Consider the following 20,681-nt stretch of genomic DNA (forward strand, 5'->3'; position numbering starts at 1 on the left):
TATATCTTCTTGGGAAGATGGTGCAATATTTTGGGCCATGCAGTAAGAAACCTAAAGGTTGATGCAATAGTAATGATTTATTTCACAATTGCATCATCCATCTAGCTCTGTGCTATTTGCTGCACTAGCCACTAGCCATGTGTGCCTGTTGAGCACTTGAAATGTGACTAGTCTAAAAATAAAAAGGTAAAAAAAAAAAGAATGTAAAATGTCTTCTTAATTTTCATATTCATTATTTGTTAAAATAGTACTATTTGGGATGTGTGGGTTAAATTAAAAGTATATTATCAAAATTAATTTCACCTCTTTCATTTTGCCTTTTTAATGTGCCTACTAGAAAATTTAGTAGTATATGTGTAGCTTCCGTTTGTGGCTTGCAGTGTTTCTGTAGAATAGTGATGTTCTAGGTAATTCCATTCTTCTGTTATTATTTTGGTCATTTTCAACAAAGTTAGAAGTAATTGATAAGTTCAAATACTTACGGGATGATGATGATGAAACAATGTTTCAACATACAGAAAAAATAATGTATCTATAACGTATCTTAGATTCATGTAAGGGTCCTATAAAGTATCTTAAATTCATAAAAGGGTACAAAGGATTCGTTGGCAATTGTAAAATAGAATGAGTTTTATTCAGTTTTTTTAAGTAAATTTTCTTTTTGTTCTTTGGAAGACTTCTAGGAATAAAAATAATGAAACCTCAATCCTCACAGATAATTACAGTTGTCCAGAAAAGTTAAAATTGAGTCCAGTGGGCCCTGATGGTATATCGAGAGCTATATTATATTTTACCCTTTACAATTTCTAGCTTCGGGTCAGAGCTTTTCTTGACGTCATTTTTAGGTGCCTAAATTTGTCGTAGCAGCATAGTAGACTCAGAGGAACCGCACCCTGGTTCTTTGTGTGTTACTTGTAATAGTAATAAAGGGCTTAGTATGAAATCATTTATTAGCCTATAAGATGCGGAGCGCATTTTATGGTGATACACAAGCTGTATTAGCCACCATTTGATATACACTGTAAAGCATAAGGTTTGAGTATTTGCTTGTCTAAATTTTAATAATTAATACTTCATATATTAACTTAACATCTTGTTTTTTCTTTTGTAGACTTTTGTGAATGACGTAAGAATTCCAGAACAAACTTATATCACCTTGAAACTTGAAGATAAATTGAGATTTGGTTATGATATCCTTACTGATTTTGTGCATTTATTAAATTTATTCAAAAATCTTTACTCTGGTATAAATTAACATTTCTTGAGACATAAGAATTCATAATATAGGCATGCTGGAAGTCTCTGTGCCCTTCCAAACTAAAATACATGTTTAAAAATAATACTTTTTTTTTTGGTTATAATGCCTGTTCCTAAAAATAATCCTGGAAAAGTTAATGGACTCCTTTTTTTTCTCCTCACTCTGTATTATAGTTTCAGCAGAAGTATCCCTGCAGTGCTATTACATATGTAGTTTGGGTATCAAAGAATGTAACTGGGGAGAGGGCAGAGAGTGTGTAATAGTAGCCCAGCCCAGGGATTTTTTTTTTCCGGGTTAAATGATAATGACACAGGTCAGCCTCCAGGAGGAATGTAAAGAATTTAACCCTATCTTTCCTTCTGTCCCCACTTTTACTCCATTTTATGCATTCCATCTCAGTTGCCTTCAATTCAAATTTTTCCATATCCTGTGTCTTCTGAGACCCACACTCCCTGATTAAGTACATTATGCATTTAGCGTGTATTTAAAATTCTTTTGTTTGAAAATAGGATGCTAAGAACTGAATAAGGATATGATGGTGTTCTCCTAGTAAAGAATCACTAGTGAAGAGAAGGGACATGATTGGATGAAGAAGAATGAAAGCATTTCTATTCATACAAGGCAAAAAGCTTTGTAAAAAGAACTTGTTTATTTTTAATTAAAATACAGATATTACGCATTATGCTGAATGTTTTTTTTTCACTTTTAATTTTTTCATTTATGGCATTTATCTGGACTTTGATATTAAGGAATGTATCAAATGTACTGGCAACTTGGATATACTTTTATCACTGTAGTAGAGAAAATGTCTCAGCTAAGTAGAGCTGATACTTAGGTAAAGTAAATGTACTGATACTTTAAAATTGTTCCTAGAGCATAACTAGTTTTTATTTTAGATTTAACTTAAAATTTATGAAAAAAATAGTTTTGTAGCACATCATATAACCTTTATACTTGTAGAGCCAAAGCAGCATGTGAAAAGTGAAACCATTAAACATTAATACCTTTAATTTGTATATTTTAAATCCTTTAAAAAATATGTATCATGTAAAATGATTAGGAATTAGCATTAAAGCCTTGATTCATGGGTTATTTCTACCAACATAAGTTTCATCAAAAAGTAAATACAGGTATATTTTAAATTTAAGTAACTCAATTCATTTGACATCAGCTGTTTCAAAACATGAGAAAATAGTAGGAAATTTGGGTTTCAGTAAAACTGTATAAAGTTTACTTTGAATTTTAAATCAAGAAGAAGCTATTGAGAAGCAACTCATCTTTTATAGATTGTATAATGATTTCTTAATAGAGAACTAATATTTTCTTATATACTTGCTCACAATATTTCTGTCGAAAATTCCTGGGACAAATGTTTTGTTCCCAAGGACTTTTTCAGGGCTGTAAATCAGTGTTGAGCCAGAACGACTACCCAGATCCTCAGGTTAGGCTCAGTTGATTTCATTATTTAAAAATAGCATCTCATATTGCTTTTGATTTTTGAGGATTGTGTATAAATGAACATTGGGCTGTTTCAGTGGCAGAAATTTTATTAGATAGGATGAACTTTTAAAAACAAATTTATTTGTTCTGATACCAGACTGAAGTCACTATCATGCTTTATTCATAATTAAAATTAAGTTTAATAGTTAGCTAGTCTACAAACTGTTACACCTTGTAGTTGAAAACTGTTTAATTGAAATGCCACAGCAATAGAAAGAACATTTTACCATGAATTGAGACTGGAACTAAGAAACAGAATTTATCTGCCCAAAGTTCTTTTTTCTAACCAGAGAAATTGATTTGGAAAAGCAAGTAGTGAAATATCCAAGTTTAAGAAATGACTATAAACTCAGGAGGTATAGTAAAATGCTGCAGTAATCAAGATAAACTTCAGAAGGAGGTAATATATCTCCAGATAGCCAGAGATGTAGCAGGTAAGCAAGCCTAAGTTCATTTATTTTACAATTATTTATTAAATGTCTCCCACGTGCCAGGCATAGTCCCTGCAGTCTGGGGTACAGTACTAAATGAAACAGACCACAGTTTCTGTCCTGGAGCTTATACTTTAATGGGGTTGGAGGGAACTGACAGCACGCACAAAAAGGATAATAGAGGGCGATAAATTCTGTGGAGAAAAAGTGTGAATGGGAGACAGAGAGCTACTGCTGGTGAGTGAGAAGTTATAATTTTAAAAAGGCTGGGCTTCCCTGGTGGCGCAGTGGTTGAGTCCGCCTGCCAGTGCAGGGGACACGAGTTTGTGCCCCGGTCCAGGAAGATCCCACATGCTGCGGAGCGGCTAGGCCCGTGAGCCATGGCCGTTGAGCCTGCGCGTCCAGAGCCTGTGCTCCACAACAGGAGAGGCCACAACAGTGAGAGGCCCGCGTACCGCAAAAAAATAAATAAATAAAAATAAAAAGGCTATTCATGAAGACTTCACTAAGAAGCCAGCAATGGAGCAGGTAAGGACGCTGGCCTTATGGATCTATCCGGGGAAACTGCTCTTCAAGCAGATAGAAGAGTTAAGTGCAAGACTTAAACCAGGAGCATGTTTGCCATATATGAGGAACAGCCTTAGAAGTCAGTGTGGCTGGAGCCAGTGAAGAGTAGGAGAATATGGGGAGCCAGAGTGTATCACCCTAAATAGGCCACTATAAGAATTTTGGTTTTTATTTTAAGTGAAATGGGGAGCCATTAGAGGGTTTGATCAAAGGAGTGATGTGATAATGACTTACATGTTTAAAAGAATCCTCTGGTTAGTCTTTTTCAAAGACTAAGGGGTTAAGTGGGCAGCGGTGAAAAGAGGGAGACCAGTTAGGAGGCTGTTACAGTAGTTGGCAGTAGTTCCAAGTGAGCAATAATGGAGGTTTGGACCAGGGTGACAGAAGCAGAGGTAGTGAGAAATGATAGAATTCTGTACATATGTTGAAGATGGAGCCAGTAATATTCTTGATTAGATTGGATGTAGACTAAGAGAAAAGAGTCAAGGATGAACCCAAGACTGTACAGTTGATTTAAACAATTAGAAAAGTGGAGTCACCATTAACTGACAGCATATCCTGTGGGTAGAGCAGATATTGTGGAGAAAATGGGAAGAATATTCCCCCAAATCCATTTAAATTTGGTTTAATTGAATTTGGTTTAATCGAATTTTGCTGTTACTGTTTTCTTTTTGATTTCTGCTGTCTTTATTAATTTCTTCTAGGTGAAAGCTGAGATAATTCAAGATCTTTCTTTTCTAATATAGGCATTTAGTGCTATAAAATTTCCCCTATGTACAGGCATACCTTGGAGATATTATGGTTTCAGTTGCAGAGCCCTGCAATATTGCAAAAAGCCAGTCACACAAATTTTTTGGTTTCTCAATGAGTATGAAAGTTATGTTTATGGACAACATTGGAGTCTATTAAGTGTGCAATAGCATTATGTCTAAAAAATTTGTATATACCTTAATTTAAAAATACTTTATTGCTAAAAAATGTTAACTATCATCTGAGCCTTCAGCGAGTCCTGATCTTTTTACTGGTGCAGGGTCTTGTCTCAGTGTTGACGGCTGCTGACTGATCAGGGTGGTGGCGGCTGAAGGTTGGGGTGGCTGTGGCCATTTCTTAGAATAAGACAACAGTGAAGTTTGTCACATCGATTGACTCTTCCCTTCAAGAACAATTTTTCTGTAGTACACAATGCTGTTTCATAGCATTTTCTCCACAGTAGAACGTCTTTCAAAATTGGAGTCAGTCCTCTCAAATCCTGTTGCTGCTTTATCAACTGAATTTATGCATTATTCTGAATACTTTGTTGTCATTTCAAAATCTTCACAGCATCTTCATGAGGAGGAGTTTCCATCTCAAGAAACCATTTTCTGGGACTTCATTGGTGGTCCAGTGGTTAAGACTCTGCACTTGCAGTGCAGAGGGCGCAGGTTCGATCCCTGGTCAGGGAAGTTCCGCATGCCGAACGGTGCAGCCAGAAAACAAACAAAAACAAACCACTTTCTTTGCTCCTTCATAGGAAGCAACTCCTCATGCGTTCAAGTTTTATCATGAGATTGCAGCAATTCACTCACGTCTTAAGGCTCCACTTCTAAATTCTAGTATTCTTGCTGTTTCCACCACATCTGCAGTTACTTGTTGCACTGAAGTCTTGAACCGCTCAAAGTCACGCATGGGGGTTGGAATCAACTTCTTCCAAACTCCTGTTAATGTTGATATTTTAATCCCTTCCCATGTATCATGAATGTTCTTAACGGCATCTGGAATGGTGAGTCTTTTCCAGAAGGTTTTCAATTGACTTTTCCCAGATCCATCAGAGGAATCACTGTATATGGCAGCTTTATGAAATGTATTTATTCAATAATAAGACTTGAAAGTTGAAGTCGCTCCTTGATACATGGGCTGCAGAATGGATGTTGTTAGCAGGCATGAAAACAACGTTAATCTTGTACATCTCCATCAGAGCTCTTGCGTGGCCCGGTGCATTGTCATGGAGTAGAAATATTTTGAAAGGAATCTTTTTCTGAGCATTAGGTCTCAAACAGTAGGCTTAAAATATTCATTAAATCATGTTGTAAACAGATGTGCTGTCATCCAGGCTTTATTGTTCCACTGACAGAACACAGACAGAGTAGATTTAGCATAATTCTTAAGGGCCCTAGGATTTTCAGAATGGTAAGTAAGCATTGGCTTCAACTTAAAGTCACCAGCTGCGTTAGCCCCTAACAAGAGAGTCATCTTGCCCTTTTAAGCTTTGAAGCCAAGGCATTGACTTCTTCTCTCTAGCTATGAAAGTCCTAGAGGGCATCTTCTTCCAAAGAAGACTGTTTTGTCTACATTGAAAATCTGTTGTTTATTGTAGTCACCTTCATTATAATTCTTAGCTAGATCTTCTGGATAACTCGCTGTAGCTTCTACATCAGCACTTGCTGCTTCACTTTGCAATTTTATGTTATGGAGACAGCTTCTTTTCCTTAAACCTCATGAACCAACTTCTGCTACCTTCACACTTTTCTTCTGTAGCTTCCTCACCTCTCTCAGCCTTCATTGAAGAGAGTTAGGGCCCTGCTCTGGATTAGACTTTGGCTTAAGAGAACGTTGTGGTCTGATCTTCTTTTCAGACCACTCATACTTACTCCATGTTAGCATGAGGCTATTTAGCTTTCTTATCATTCATGTGGTCACTAGAGGAGCACTTTTAATTTCCCTCAAGAACTTTCCCTTTGCATTCACAATTTGGCTGACTGGCACACGAGGCCTAGCTTTGGTTCTGTCTTGGCTTTTGACATGCCTTCCTCACTAAGTTCAGTCATTTCTAGCTTTTAACTTAAAGTGAAAGATGTGTGACTCTTCATTTCACTTGAATATTTAGAGGTTATCGTAGGGTTATTAATTGGTCTAATTGGTCTAATTAGACACTGGTCTAATTTCATTGTCTAATTTCATTGTGTCTTAGGGAATAGGGAGGCCTGAGGAGAGGAACGGAACGGCCAGTTGGTAGACCAGTCAGAACTTGCACAACATCTGTCAATTAAGTTCACCATCTTACATGGGTGAGGTTCATGGTGCCCCAAAACGATTACAATAGTAACATCAAAGATCACTGATGACAGATCACCATAATAAATATAAAAATAATGAAAACGTTTGAAATACCGTGGGAATTACCCAAATGTGATACAGAGACACAAAGTGAGCAGATGCTGTTAAAAAAATGGCTCTGATAGACTTGCTGGGTGCAGGGTTGCCACATACCTTCAGTTTGTGAAGAACAATATCTGCAAAGCACAATAAACGGAAGTGCAATAAAACAAGGTATGCCTGTACTGCTTTAACATGCAAGATAGTTTCTAGTTTCTCTTTTGATCTTTGCATCATTGGGTTATTTAATCTTTGTTACTTAGTTTCTAAATATTTGGATATTTTTCCCAGAGACTTTGTTATTAATTTCTAATTTAATCCCATAGTGGTCAGGAACATATTATGTATATCTCAAATCCTCTCCTGTCACCCAGAATATATCTAGTCTATCTGGGTAAATATTCTCTATGTACTTGAAAAGAATGTGCATTCTACTGTTTTTGGTTGGAGTATTCTATTAATGTCAGGCCAGGTTAGTTGGTAGTGTTGTTCGCATCTTCTGTATTATACTGATTTGTTGTCTACTTGTTCTATCAATTTTTGAGAAAGAGATATTGAAATCTCGGGCTATAATTGGGTTTGTTTCTCCTTGCAGAAGTTTTTGCTTCATGTAATTTGAAACTCTGTTATTAGTAATGTAAACATTTAGAATTATTGTGTCCTCTTGATGAGTTGATCCCCTTTATAAAATGACCTGCTTTGTCTGTGATAATATTATTTTTTGCTCTGAAATCTGGTTTGTCTAGACATTCGTTTTGGATTGGTGTTAGCCTGGAATATCTCTTGCATTCTTTTACTTTTAACCTATTGTCTCTACATTTGAATTAGGCAGCATATAGTTGGTCTTACTATTTCATTCAATCTGATCATTTCTGCCTTCATTTGGGGATTTAGAGCATTCACATTTAATGATGTGGTTAGACTTAAATCTATCATCTAGATATTTGTGCTCGATTTGCCCCATTATTTTTTCTTTTTCTCTTAATTAATTTTGGATTATTTGAACCTTTTTCAGGATTTCATTCTGTCTCCTTTGTTAGCTTATTACTGTAGCACTTTTAAAATATTTTAGTGGTTGTTTTAAGATTTATAATTTTATCCTTAATTTTAAGCTGTATCTTCAAGTGACATTATACCACTTCACGTATAGTATAAGAGCGTTACAGTAGTATACTTTCATTTCTTCTGTCCTGACCTTCGTGCTATGGTTGTCATACATTTTATTTTTATATATGTTACAAATCCCATTCTACACTCTTATCAGTAAAACATCAGTTATCTTTTAAAGAGATTTAAATAATAAGAAAAATATCTTAAGATTTTTATGGGCGTTGTACTCTTATATCTTAAACCAATGTAGCTACCATTTCTTGTGTTCTTCATCCTTTTTTATAGATCCATGTTTTCATCTAGTATCATTTTCTATGTAAAGGACTTCCTATAATATTTCTTATAGTATGGCTTTGCTGGTGATGAATTATTTCATCTTTTTTATGTCTGGAAAAGCTTCACTTTAGTTACTGGAAGTTATTTTTTTTTTATTTTTATTTTTTTGCGGTACATGGGCCTCTCACTGTTGTGGCCTCTCCCATTGCGGAGCACAGGCTCCGGATGTGCAGGCTCAGCGGCCATGGCTCACGGGCCCAGCCGCTCCACGGCATGTGGGATCTTCCCAGACCGGGGCACGATCCTGTGTCCCCTGCATCGGCAGGCAGACTCTCAACCACTGCACCACCAGGGAAGCCCACTGGAAGTTACTTTTGCTGGGCATAGAATTCTAAATGACATTTCTTTTCTTTCAGTTACTTTAAAGTTGTTGCTCCACTCACTGTATTCTCACTTGCATTGGTTCCCTTTTCCCCTGGTTTTGAGCAGTTTCATTATAATGTGCCTTTGTGTAGTTTTCTTCATGTTTCTTGTGCTTGAGGATTTTTGAGCTTCTTGGATATGTGGGTTAATACTTTTAATCAAATTTAGAAAAAATTTCAGCCATTACTTCTTCAGATCTTTTTTTTCTGTCCTCCCTATTTTTTTCCGAAGACTTCAAGTAAATGTGTATTAGGCTACTTGAAGTTGTCTCCTAGCTTACTGAGGCTCTATTTATTATTTTTTAATAATTATCTGTTCTCTCTGCATTTCAATTTGGGTTGTTATTGTTTACTAAACTTTTCTTTGGCTGTGTCTAATCTGCAATTAACCCATCCAGTATAGTTTTCAGCTCTAGAAGTTCAATTTGGATTTTGTTTTTGGTATCTTCCAAGTCTCTACTTATTTTTTGTAAACAATATAATAACTGTGTTAACATGTTTGTTGACATCTGTGTCAGTTCTGGGTCAGTTTGGTGTTCTTTTTGGCTTTTTTTTTTTTTTTTTTTTTTTGCTGTATACGGGCCTCTCACTGTTGTGGCCTCTCCCGTTGTGGAGCACAGGCTCCAGACGCGCAGGCTCAGCGGCCGTGGCTCACGGGCCTAGCCGCTCTGCGGCATGTGGGATCTTCCCGGACCGGGGCACGAACCCGCGTTCCCTGCTTCGGCAGGCGGACTCTAAACCACTGCGCCACCAGAGAAGCCCCTGGGTCAGTTTTGATTGATTTTTGCATTCACTGTAAGTTTTGACTGAATGGCAGACATTGTGAATTTTTACCTTGTTGAGTATTATATGTATTTTTGGATTCCTATAAATAGTTTTGAGCTTTGTTCTGGGAAACAGGTTACTTGGAAACAATTTCATTATGTTGAGTCTTGCTTTTAAGATTTGTTAGGCTTCTAAGATTAGTCTGGGGTTAATTAATTCCCCACTACAGAGGCAAGGTCTTTCTGTGTACTCTGCTGTAGGGGTCAGCAAAACTATTGGTAAATCTGACTCTCAGGCTGTATTTGTAAATAAAGTTTTATTGGCACACAGCGATATACACTCACATATTTTTTTTTTTTTTATAGAGTTTTTTTTTTTTTTTAAACATCTTTATTGGGGTATAATTGCTTTACAATGGTGTGTTAGTTTCTGCTTTATAACAAAGTGAATCAGCTATACATATACATATGTTCCCATATGTCTTCCCTCTTGCGTCTCCCTCCCTCCCACTCTCCCTATCCCACCCCTCCAGGCTGTCACAAAGCACCGAGCTAATATCCCTGTGCCTTGCGGCTGCTTCCCCCAGCTATCTACCTTACTACGTTTGTTAGTGTGTATATGTCCATGACTCTCTCTTGCCCTGTCAAAGCTCACCCTTCCCCCTCCCCATATCCTCAAGTCCGTTCTCCAGTAGGTCTGCGTCTTTATTCCTGTCTTACCCCTAGGTTCTTCATGACATTTTTTTTCCCCTTAAATTCCATATATATGTGTTAGCATACGGTATTTGTCTTTTTCTTTCTGACTTACTTCACTCTGTATGACAGACTCTAGGTCTATCCATCTCATTACAAATAGCTCAATTTCATTTCTTTTTAAGGCTGAGTAATATTCCATTGTATATATGTGCCACATCTTCTTTATCCATTCATCCGATGATGGGCACTTAGGTTGTTTCCATCTCCGGGCTACTGTAAATAGAGCTGCAATGAACATTTTGGTACGTGACTCTTTTTGAATTTTGGTTTTCTCAGGGTATATGCCCAGTAGTGGGATTGCTGGGTCATATGGTAATTCTTATTTGTAGTTTTTTAAGGAACCTCCATACTGTTCTCCATAGTGGCTGAACCAATTCACATTCCCACCAGCAGTGCAAGAGTGTTCCCTTTTCTCCACACCCTCCCCAGCATTTATTGTTTCTAGATTTTTTGATGATGGCCATTCTGACTGGTGTGAGATGATATCTCATTGTAGTTTTGATTTGCATTTCTCTAATGATTAATGATGTTGAGCATTCTTTCATGTGTTTGTTGGCATTCTGTATATCTTCTTTGGAGAAATGTCTATTTAGGTCTTCTGCCCATTTTTGGATTGGGTTGTTTGTTTTTTTGTTATTGAGCTGCATGAGCTGCTTGTAAATTTTGGAGATTAATCCTTTGTCATTTGCTTCATTTGCAAATATTTTCTCCCATTCTGAGGGTTGTCTTTTGGTCTTGATTATGGTTTCCTTTGCTGTGCAAAAGCTTTGAAGTTTCATTAGGTCCCATTTGTTTATTTTTGTTTTTATTTCCATTACTCTAGGAGGTGGGTCAGAAAGGATCTTGCTGTGATTTATGTCATAGAGTGTTCTGCCTATGTTTTCCTCTAACAGTTTGATAGTTTCTGGCCTTACATTTAGGTCTTTAATCCATTTTGAGCTTATTTTTGATACACTCACATATTTCTATGGTCGCTTTTGTACTACCACAGCAGAGTTGAGTAGTTGCAACAGAGATCATATGGCCCTCAAAACCTAAAATGTTTACTGTCTGCCCCTTTTTAGAAACAATTTGCCAATCCCTGCTTTATCCAGTGGCTCATGATACATGAGGTTTTCCAGCTTGGCTGTTGTAATTAGACACTGTTTCTGGCCCTGCTTGAGCACTGGGCACTCCAATACTTTCAAGTGGTTCTTGTCCCAGTCGTTTCTCAAATGAATGTGCTGATCAGTATTCAGCTGAATACTTGAGCAAGTCCCTGTAACAGTCTCTGGAATTCTATCTCTGTGAAGCTCTCTTCTCTTCAGTAGCCAGTCCCATGAACCTTGGTCTCCCTAGACTCTCAACCCTCTGTCTTCCACAGCTCAGAGAGTCTGCCAGGTTCTGCCTGGATTACCCATTCTTGCAGTGTGACTTGGAAGCTCTCTTAAGGTAGTGAGTTGGGGCAGTGATTGCGCTCACTTTGCTTTGTTCCTCTACACTCAAGACATTGGTCTTTTGTTACCTGGTGTTGATTGTCTTGCAGACCATTGTTCTATGTATTTTGTCTGGTTTTCAGTTGTTTCTTATTTAAAGAAATGTGGAAATAATCTATAAAGATTAATGATTTTTAGTAAGCAAGATTTAAGTAAGCATGTAACTTTTTTCTGGAATTTTTTGAGATATAATTGACATACGACTATAGTTAATATTACTGTATTGTATATTTAGTAACTTATTGACATCATAAGTAATTGTACCTTAGATTGTCATTTTTCTGAACTAACCAAGTTAGAAACAGTTACCTGGGTCCGTACCACTAGGAAGATAGTAGCTTTGGAGGGAAAAGCTGAGGTTAGGGCAGTCTCAAAATCTCGTAGTCATACCAGAGTTCTCAGGTAAATTCATGATCTAAACAGAAGGATTTTTGAGGGCTTTGGTGCCCCACACAGGAATTTTTTTGTAAGGTAAAGTGTGTGAACCTATGAGTTACACCCTCTTGTAAGTTTTCCTTGATCTTAAAAAAGTCTAAATCTAAAGAGAATACCCCAGACTAGCCTTGAGGAGTAGCCTTAAAAGCTCTCCCAGGAGAATCTAGAAGCATCAGAAAACACAACAGGCTAAAATCATTTGTTTCCCATTGAAAAAAATAGAAGTGGCTTTCAATATTTTTAAGATGCTGTGTTTAACATTGAAAATGTAAGAATGCTATGAATCTTCTCCAGCTGTTAATAAGTTTCTTGGGGGTAAAACAAAGTTACTAGATTTTTACTTTTTATTAGCTATACTTAGTTATGAACTGTATATTGTCATATATACCAACAAATGTGTATCAGCATATGTACATAACAAAAAAGGAAAATTTTATTACTTCACAGTTATAGGAAGCAGTGTAAACTGATAGGAAACCCCTGGACCTGGTATTCAATTGACGAGATTGTTATCTTGGGTTCTGCCCCGTTAGTCCTCAAGTTCCTCTTCTATAGAATGGGAAGGCGGGTTAATGGAATTGAACAGGATATTCCCAAAGCGCTTTACAATTCTAAAAAATTCTGAGTTTTTATTATTTTAATGAGTAGAACTATGGGTCAAATACTCGTTAACAAGTTTACTGCTTGTTATGCGTGGAAAGTCTGTTTTTCTCCCACGTGGTAATTAAAGCTTTCTACCCTTGAAGTCATGGGTGCTCTGAATTGGTAAAGAAGACTAGAATTTACTATGTGGTTATAAAAGTCCTTTCATTACAGGGTTAAGTAATGGTGAGAAATGTGACCTCTACTGTTTAGTGAAAGATCTTTTTAATATACAGAGGCATTGTTCTTTTTGGTATAATAATGAAAGCATTCATTATATCTAGCTTTTGGTTCTAATCTGTATAGAATCAGTTGTTTGATAATGTAGTATGACCCTGATTGCAATTCATGGGGGGAAGGAGTGGTTGTAGTTGCTGTTAAGATCCTAATTATAGCATTTCTTTTGCACTTTCAAGATGAACTTCATTTTATCAATGCTTGTGAAGGAGTAATTGAATTCCTTCAGGATTTACTGTTGGGTAATCACTGATGACGTACTTCTTTTTAGATTTTTGTGATTAGCTATCAATATAATTTGATCCAGCTGCTTTCTCTTTGCAGTCATATTATTGTTAGTGAGAACTGAAAATGTCTTTTGTGCTTCAGTTAATCATCCAGTTATTTGCTTCTTGAAGGCCACGATTACCTAAGTTTAGAATTACTTGCTAGATTTTAAGATTTTATTTAGTCTTTAAAAATGAAAAGTTTTATATTTGTGAGCATATTTTAACATTTAATTCTTAAAGGGAATATAGTCATTCTACTGTAACTACCTGTAGAAAATAGGACAATTTCTATATTATCTTTGATCATTTTAAGCTTGATTATCAGAATTTTGAAATTATATTCTTCCTTAGCCCTGTTTACATACAAATCTTTTCACTGTAGTACGAGGAGAAATGAGGGTCCCTGAAGAAGCTCTAAAGGTAAAAAGTTTTTACTTATTTCTTTTGTAAATCTACCATTTACTAGGGTTGATTTCACTCATGTATATTTCACTTCCATTTTAAAATGTTTTATAGCATGAGAAGTTTACCATTCAGCTTCAATTGTCCCAAAAATCTTCAGAATCAGAATTATTGAAATCTGCATGTGCCAAAAGCATAGATTCAAAGGTAGCAGATACCGCGGCAGAAGTGCCACACAAAGCTACAGAAGCACTAAAATCTGAGGAAAAAGCCATAGGTAAGTTAACCTCTTTCAAAATATCATATATATACTCAGTTATGAAGAAATTGCATGCTTTGTTCTCAAAAGCTTGGCCATATCCTTTTAAAAATAATTAATGATAATAATGACAATTTCAGAGTGGGTTTTAATACAGCCAGTGCTTCATTAGAAAGCATTATAAAACATACAATTATATGGCAGTTGTATGTAGGTACGTTTAAATATTTGAAGAAAATACATGTATTTTGCCTTATAGTATTTTTATTATTTCATGTTTGCTACTTTTTTTTCTGGATTGTAACTGAAATGAATGAAAAGGAAATGTCCAGTAATGCCTACATCATCATAATTATCGTATTTATAGTATTCCAGGAACTGTAAAAAATATTTTATATAGATAATCCCATTCATACAAAAGCAATTTTTAAAACTGCTAGACATTACCAGATTGCTCAAACATAAATCTTTTAGTCTAGTTAACAACTAGTTTAAATTTAATTACTGTGCAATGCCCTTAGGATTTAAAAAAAAGTAAAAAACGGTCACTTATACCAAAATTTAGTTTTATCCTTCACATTTAGATTTATGAGCCATTTCTATATACCAAAGAACTAATTACACTTTGACAAAAAGCTATTGGGCTATAGCAGTTTACATTACTTAGATAATAGCCAGTGCAGAATTTCATTTATTTCATCATGTTCAATATTGAATGAGATTCACAAATACTAAGTTATTCAACTTAGAGTACTTTTTACCTATCTAGACTATACAGTTGACCCTTGAACAACACTGCTTTGAACTATGCAGGTCCACTTATATGCAGATTTTTTTTCAGTAGTAAACACTACAATACTACAGGATCCACCTTAGTTGAATCTACGAATGTGGAACTGCATATATGGGGGGACTGTGGATTTGGGAGGCTGACTATAAGTTATACTCAAATTTTCAACTGCAGGGAGGGTTGAGGCTCCTAACCCCGTGTTGTTCAGGGGTCAGCTGTACTTTTTCATTTAATAAATCAACTGGGCAATTCTAGCATTCTGCAAAAGCATTTTTTTTTTCTGTTTCATATGCTTTAGACAGATTTTTCCCACCTCTTTCCAGATACTTCTGCTATGCCCCGTGGTACTCCATTATATGGGCAGCCATCATGGTGGGGGGATGATGAGGTGGATGAACAAAGAGCTTTCAAGTCAAATGGCAAGCCTGAAGAGAAAAATCACGAAACTGGAACATCAGGTAAAAAAATCTCAGACTATGACATTAAGTAGGTATTTTAGGAAGAACTTATCATCGAAGCAAAAATCTGTCTACCCTTAAAAGAGATGTCTCCTATTCTTTAATATGTTAGAAATAGTTGATGAATGTTTTAATGACATTGTCATTTTAAATTAAATTTATTTATTATGAATGATTCTCTCATAAAGTATTAATTCTAATATCTTTGTAAATCACTTTTATTTAAAATATTTTTCCTTATTTAACTTATTTATGAGGGTGTTAAAACTTGATATATAGTTAAGTAATATAGTTGGGCATTTTAAGTATTTTAAAATAATTTTTAAAATGTTTTAATTAGACCAAAATAGTAAATACAAACTAGTTTTGTGTGTTTTCATTAGATTCACAAACATATAATCATATTTTTAAATGAAAATTTTTTATTGTGTTCAAAATGTTGTATGAAGTTTAAAACTTCTTTAAAATCTCAGCGTGCCCAATTTGTTGGGGCATGGTAGCAACAAGATTAGCTGTTCGGCAGCCAGAATGAAGAAATAATTCTGGATCACATTCTCAGATTAATAGTCAAGGAACATAATCTTTTGTTGCTGGAGAAGTTTAGTAATGAACTAAGTGAAAAGCCAGAAAATCAAGATTTCCAGGAAATAAATGGAGCTATCAGTTGTGTGTCACATAAGGACTTGACAAGGACATCAACACTGAAGGATGAACAGCCAGTTTCCGTGATAATAGCAGATAAGGATTAGAACTGGAGGAATTAAATACAGGCACCAGGGAGCAGCATGGAAAGCCAACTTTGACTCTGAGTCAAGGATAGATTCCATCAGAAGTTCTGTCAACTTTCTACCTTTGACCATAATTCTGCAAGGTAAATAAGAGATTTTTCTTAGCTGGAGAATAAGAGCACTGGTTCTTAAATATGCTCTAATTTTACCAGGGTACAAGTCTTAGAAAGCTGGCCCTATCAGCTTGATCTTAAAGTGCCCAAAACTGAAAGTTGTGAACTTTGCAAATAAATTCCCATCTCAGTTTCCTTGTTTCTGTGGCCAACACGTTTTTAAACTTCATGTTCAAGCTCAGAAGCTTAGTATTATTTAGCATACCCTCAAATGCAAATAATAGAAATGCCACCTGAGACTAAACAGGAAGGAAATCTCCTGGCTTGAATAAATAACTGAACCTCTTCAGGATTGGTTAATGCAGCATCTCAATGGTGTCATCAGCTAGCTATTTTCTCTCAGACTCTCTGCCCTTCTATTCACAGTGGCTGCATACTGAGGGAGTTTCCCCTCGTACTCATATGCTGCTTGCCAGTAGCAGTTGGAGTGCGTGCTACTTTGATCACATCCAGTGGGAAATAGCAAAGATCGCTTCTAGAAGAACCCCTGGAAACCTTCCCCAAAGTTTTCAACACATTTGTCATCTCATTGGCCTCTCGTGGGTTCAGGAGTAGGTCACCTGCTTATTTCTGAACCAATCCCTGGCAAGGGTTATGAGATTATCCTTAAGGCAATCGTACCCATCCTGAAGCTGAATATGGGGTTAGTTTTCCCCTAAGGCACATGAGCTGTATCAGGGAAGAGTTAGAGATACCTGGGAATGTTGGAGTTCTTTTAGGAGGGAGGAACGGGAAATGGATTTTGGAAGGCTGTCAAGAATGTCTACTTTATATGAAATCTTTGTGTCTTCCCTTCCTTTCACCTCATCTATTATATTGCCTACTTCTGTTGCCCTTTTTTTCCATTGAATCATAATTGAACTATTTCCAGTTTCAACCCTTCTGCAGTTCATTTTGTATAATAAATGTAAGCTGCCGCTTTTTTCCTTTCTTTAAGAAACTACAGTAGCTTCCTTTTGCTTGCCAAATAGATATTATGTCAAAGCTCTCTCTAATTTTGTCCCACTTTCTTAGCCTTGTATCCAACTACCAGTTGTTCAGTGCTCTCTCCCAGTGCATTTCCACATAAATTAGACTAATTCTTGCCTGCTCTTCTCCCACAGACATGTATACACGTAAATCAGGTAATATAAAATTCTAAAGGGTATGTCTGTTTATATGTATTGCTAATATGTAACACTTTCCTTCAGTATTTTGTGTGTATGCCTTCTCATCTAAACTATAAGTTCCTTCAGGGATCACATATTATATTATCATTGTGTACTAGAGCCACCTAGGAGAAAGAGAGAGAGGGAGAGAGAGAAGGGGAGGGGGAGAGAGAGGAAGGAAGGGAGAGAGGGGAGAGTGAGAAAAAAAAAAGTACTAATAATTGGTGGTTAACTTAGAAGAAAACACAGCAGAATTTAACTGTTGCCAAATTCTGAAAATAATTGTGATACTGAGTTTATCTAGCCATTAAAGATCCTTCCACCCTCACACACAAAACAACTTTTGAAATCTGAAATACATATCTTCTAGAATACAATCAATGTAATTACAATAAATGTAAATACAGTAAATGTAAATTTTGTCCTGTTGTTCTGTTTGTTCTGTCATGGAGACAGAACCATGACTTATTAACAACAGCTAACACTTCAGTGGTGCTTGCTTTATCAAGACACTCTTCTAAGTGCCCTGCATATGTTTAATCATTTAATTCTCTCACAGCGATACCTAAAAGTAGTTACTGTTATCATCCCCATTTTATAAATAAGGAAACGGCGGCAAGGTGATGTGAATTTATTCACAAGGTCACCCTGCTAGCAAATAGTGTAGCTGGGATTTGAACCCAGGTACCTGACTCTCGAGTCCATGCTCTTAACCACAAACAGTTAACATTTCAGCAGTCATTACACACACACACACACACATACACACACACACACACACACACACACACACACACAGTCACTCCAAAAGAATATACTTCGTAGAGTATAAAGATTAAAACAAGCACTCCAAAAACAAATTGACATAAAAAATTGATCTCTCATACCTAAGTGTAATGAAATGAATTTCAAACTGTGAAGCATCCAGTAGTAATTTCATCCATGTGAATGAAACTAAATTCTTAAATGATTACCAGCTTGTGTCGCGTGTCTCATTGAGTATCTTTTCTGCCAGATGACAAAAGCTGTCTCATAATCTTAGGATTATTTTTGAGTTAGAAGGAATTAAGTGATGTACGTCTTTTGTTAAGTAGCTTGAAGCACTCTGTCAGATTCAGCTGATTAAAAGCCTTAATGAGAGTCTCATTTGCTTTCTTATATTAGTATGAGGATGTTATTGTTTCAGATTTATCATTTGTAGTTTTTTAAAATATAGGGTGAGAGAAACAGTTTACTAATCTGAAATAATTTATGATGCCAGCAGATATTGTAGAATCAAATTTGAAAATGTATATTGAATGCTATTTCACTTGGTCATTTTGAAATTAAGGATTTTTTAGTGTTTCAGATTATGAAATATAAATGATTAGTTTATTTGTGCTCTAAGCATGCTTTTTTGGTAAAAGCAAAAAGTGATTTGCTTCTTGGTTACCAATTTTTAGAATGTAAAATCTTAGTATTTATTTTGAAAGGTGAACATTCCAAAAAGGATAATAATCTACTACCTAGTAACTTTCTGTGTCCCTTTCTGTGGGTCCATGTGTATCCAGAATCTCCTACCAATTTACCTTAAAGCCCAAAGAACCCTAGAAGCAAATATTAGAGCAATCAAGTTCTCCTGAAATTGTGTGAATATTTGAGTCCTATTAAAGGAGAATTTATCCTCATTTTAGTTCAGGTATGCTCTTCTACCTTCTAACTTGGTTTAAACGGTTTAAACATTTTTTAGGTTACAACTAAAGGCCTTTAAGTGTTGCATACAGTTTGAAAAGGTGTGTACAACTGTGAAGAGTAGATTTTTGGCTCTTTTGCACTGGTTTTTAATCTAATTAAACTAAATTTGAAAACTTTTGAGTTGTAGTTCCTTTTCGGTAAAAGGAGTTTCCCAGTCTTTGTAATTTGAAGTACTTGAATATACTAGGATGGATATCTTAAGCAGAATTTGCCTTCATAATTATAGTCTTTATCATCTCAAAACAGCTTAATATTTCATTTAATTTAGTACAGAAGAATGAAGGGAACATATTTTCTGAATTATGTATGTTATAAGGTTCCCTGGAAGGTCACACAATCATAAAATACCTTAAGAATTTAAGGATATTGCTCTTTTGATTTAGATAAACATAATTAATTCTAGCATAATCAGTTATTAAATGCTTTTAAATATCTAGCAGTTGAGAAAAATAATAAACTATTGGTATAAATAAAATATTAGTATTTTAGTATATAGTTTACTTAGTATAAACAAAATAGGTTTTGAATAGAAATACATGTTAAATTCATAAATTTCAGAATATGTTTCGTCAGTGTACTGAGAGAGGAAAGCTGTTTTATTTTTCTATATTAATTTAGAAGACCCCTAATAATTTTTCTAGTGGGCGTACAATTCCCATACATACTAGGCCCATGGTTTTATCATCTTCAGAGAAATGAATTCCTCTACATAATGAATTTTCCAGATGACTGAACTTTACTTTTACAACTGAAATTTATTTTTAAGTTTAACCATTTCCTATATTTCTATTAAATGAATTACCCATGTCATTGCCTTCTTAAGCACAGAAGGCTGAATATAATTTAAATGTTTGCCTTATGACTCAGAAGCATCATTATGAACATCAGTGATTGAACTATGATGCATTACAGTGATGCCTTTGGGAGACTTGAAGTATGTAAGACTGTTTGCTCCATATACTGAATGAATGGTTCTGAACTACTGTGTTTTTGAGCCATGTGTCTGCTCTTGATTGTTTTTTGTCTTATCTCGACCACTTGACTCTTCTTAGTGCAATGTGTCTGACCTTAATCCTTGCTTTTACATCCCCTCCAGATTTGCCACATATAATCTGAGTAAACAGTCAAAAAAGGTTCTCAATGAAGGACTTTCCTGGTAGTAAAGATCGATGATATAGGTGTTGTCATATCTGTCTCGGGTTTTTTATTTTAGAGTTAGATATTTGGTTTTAGTTTCTTGTTTCCCTAATTAGCTATGTTGAAGAGTTGGGGAAGGAAAAGTAAGAGAAACATTTATTTTTGTGCCTACTTTGTGCCAGGCTTTTTCTGGATAACTTATCTCACTGAATCTTCACAACAATCTTATGGGTAGATATTATTTTCTCATTTAACAATGAGGAAAATGAGAATTAAGGACTGATAGAGACAGGACTTACCTGATTTCAAATCTTCTCCCTACCTTCCACTAATCATATCATATATGCTGCCTTACCACTCTGTTGTGCTACTTGACATTGTTAGATAAGTGATTTCTGGTTAAATTAGGTGTTAACTTGTATAAGTCTCAGGGTTTCTAGTCCTTGGAGTAAAGGCAGTTTTGAAGTAGGACTAACTTAGGAAATAATAATCTTAAACATAGTTATGTGCTGTTGTTGATCTCTGCTTTTTTAATGTGTTGTGAAAGCATATTAAAAGCATGTCAGTATTAACTGAAG

At 35.6% G+C, this 20,681-nt stretch overlaps 1 protein-coding gene across 8 annotated transcripts in view; it reads left to right on the top strand.

Moving 5' to 3' along the window:
• The window catches only part of CEP170 (centrosomal protein 170), a 140,880-nt gene that overhangs the window by 56,266 nt on the left and 63,933 nt on the right, over positions 1–20,681 (top strand). For all 8 annotated transcript variants that reach the window (XM_029228169.1, XM_029228170.1, XM_029228168.1 and 5 more), the window contains exons 4-7: positions 1,112–1,190; positions 13,636–13,694; positions 13,791–13,953; positions 15,049–15,183. In XM_029228169.1, coding sequence (XP_029084002.1) covers positions 1,112–1,190; positions 13,636–13,694; positions 13,791–13,953; positions 15,049–15,183 — 436 coding nt within the window. The remainder of the gene's footprint in view (positions 1–1,111; positions 1,191–13,635; positions 13,695–13,790; positions 13,954–15,048; positions 15,184–20,681) is intronic.

Source organism: Monodon monoceros, unplaced genomic scaffold (assembly GCF_005190385.1).
Source record: "Monodon monoceros isolate NGI ecotype Baffin Bay Population unplaced genomic scaffold, NGI_Narwhal_1 Super_Scaffold_18, whole genome shotgun sequence".
In the NCBI taxonomy this organism is placed as follows: Eukaryota; Metazoa; Chordata; class Mammalia; order Artiodactyla; family Monodontidae; genus Monodon; species Monodon monoceros.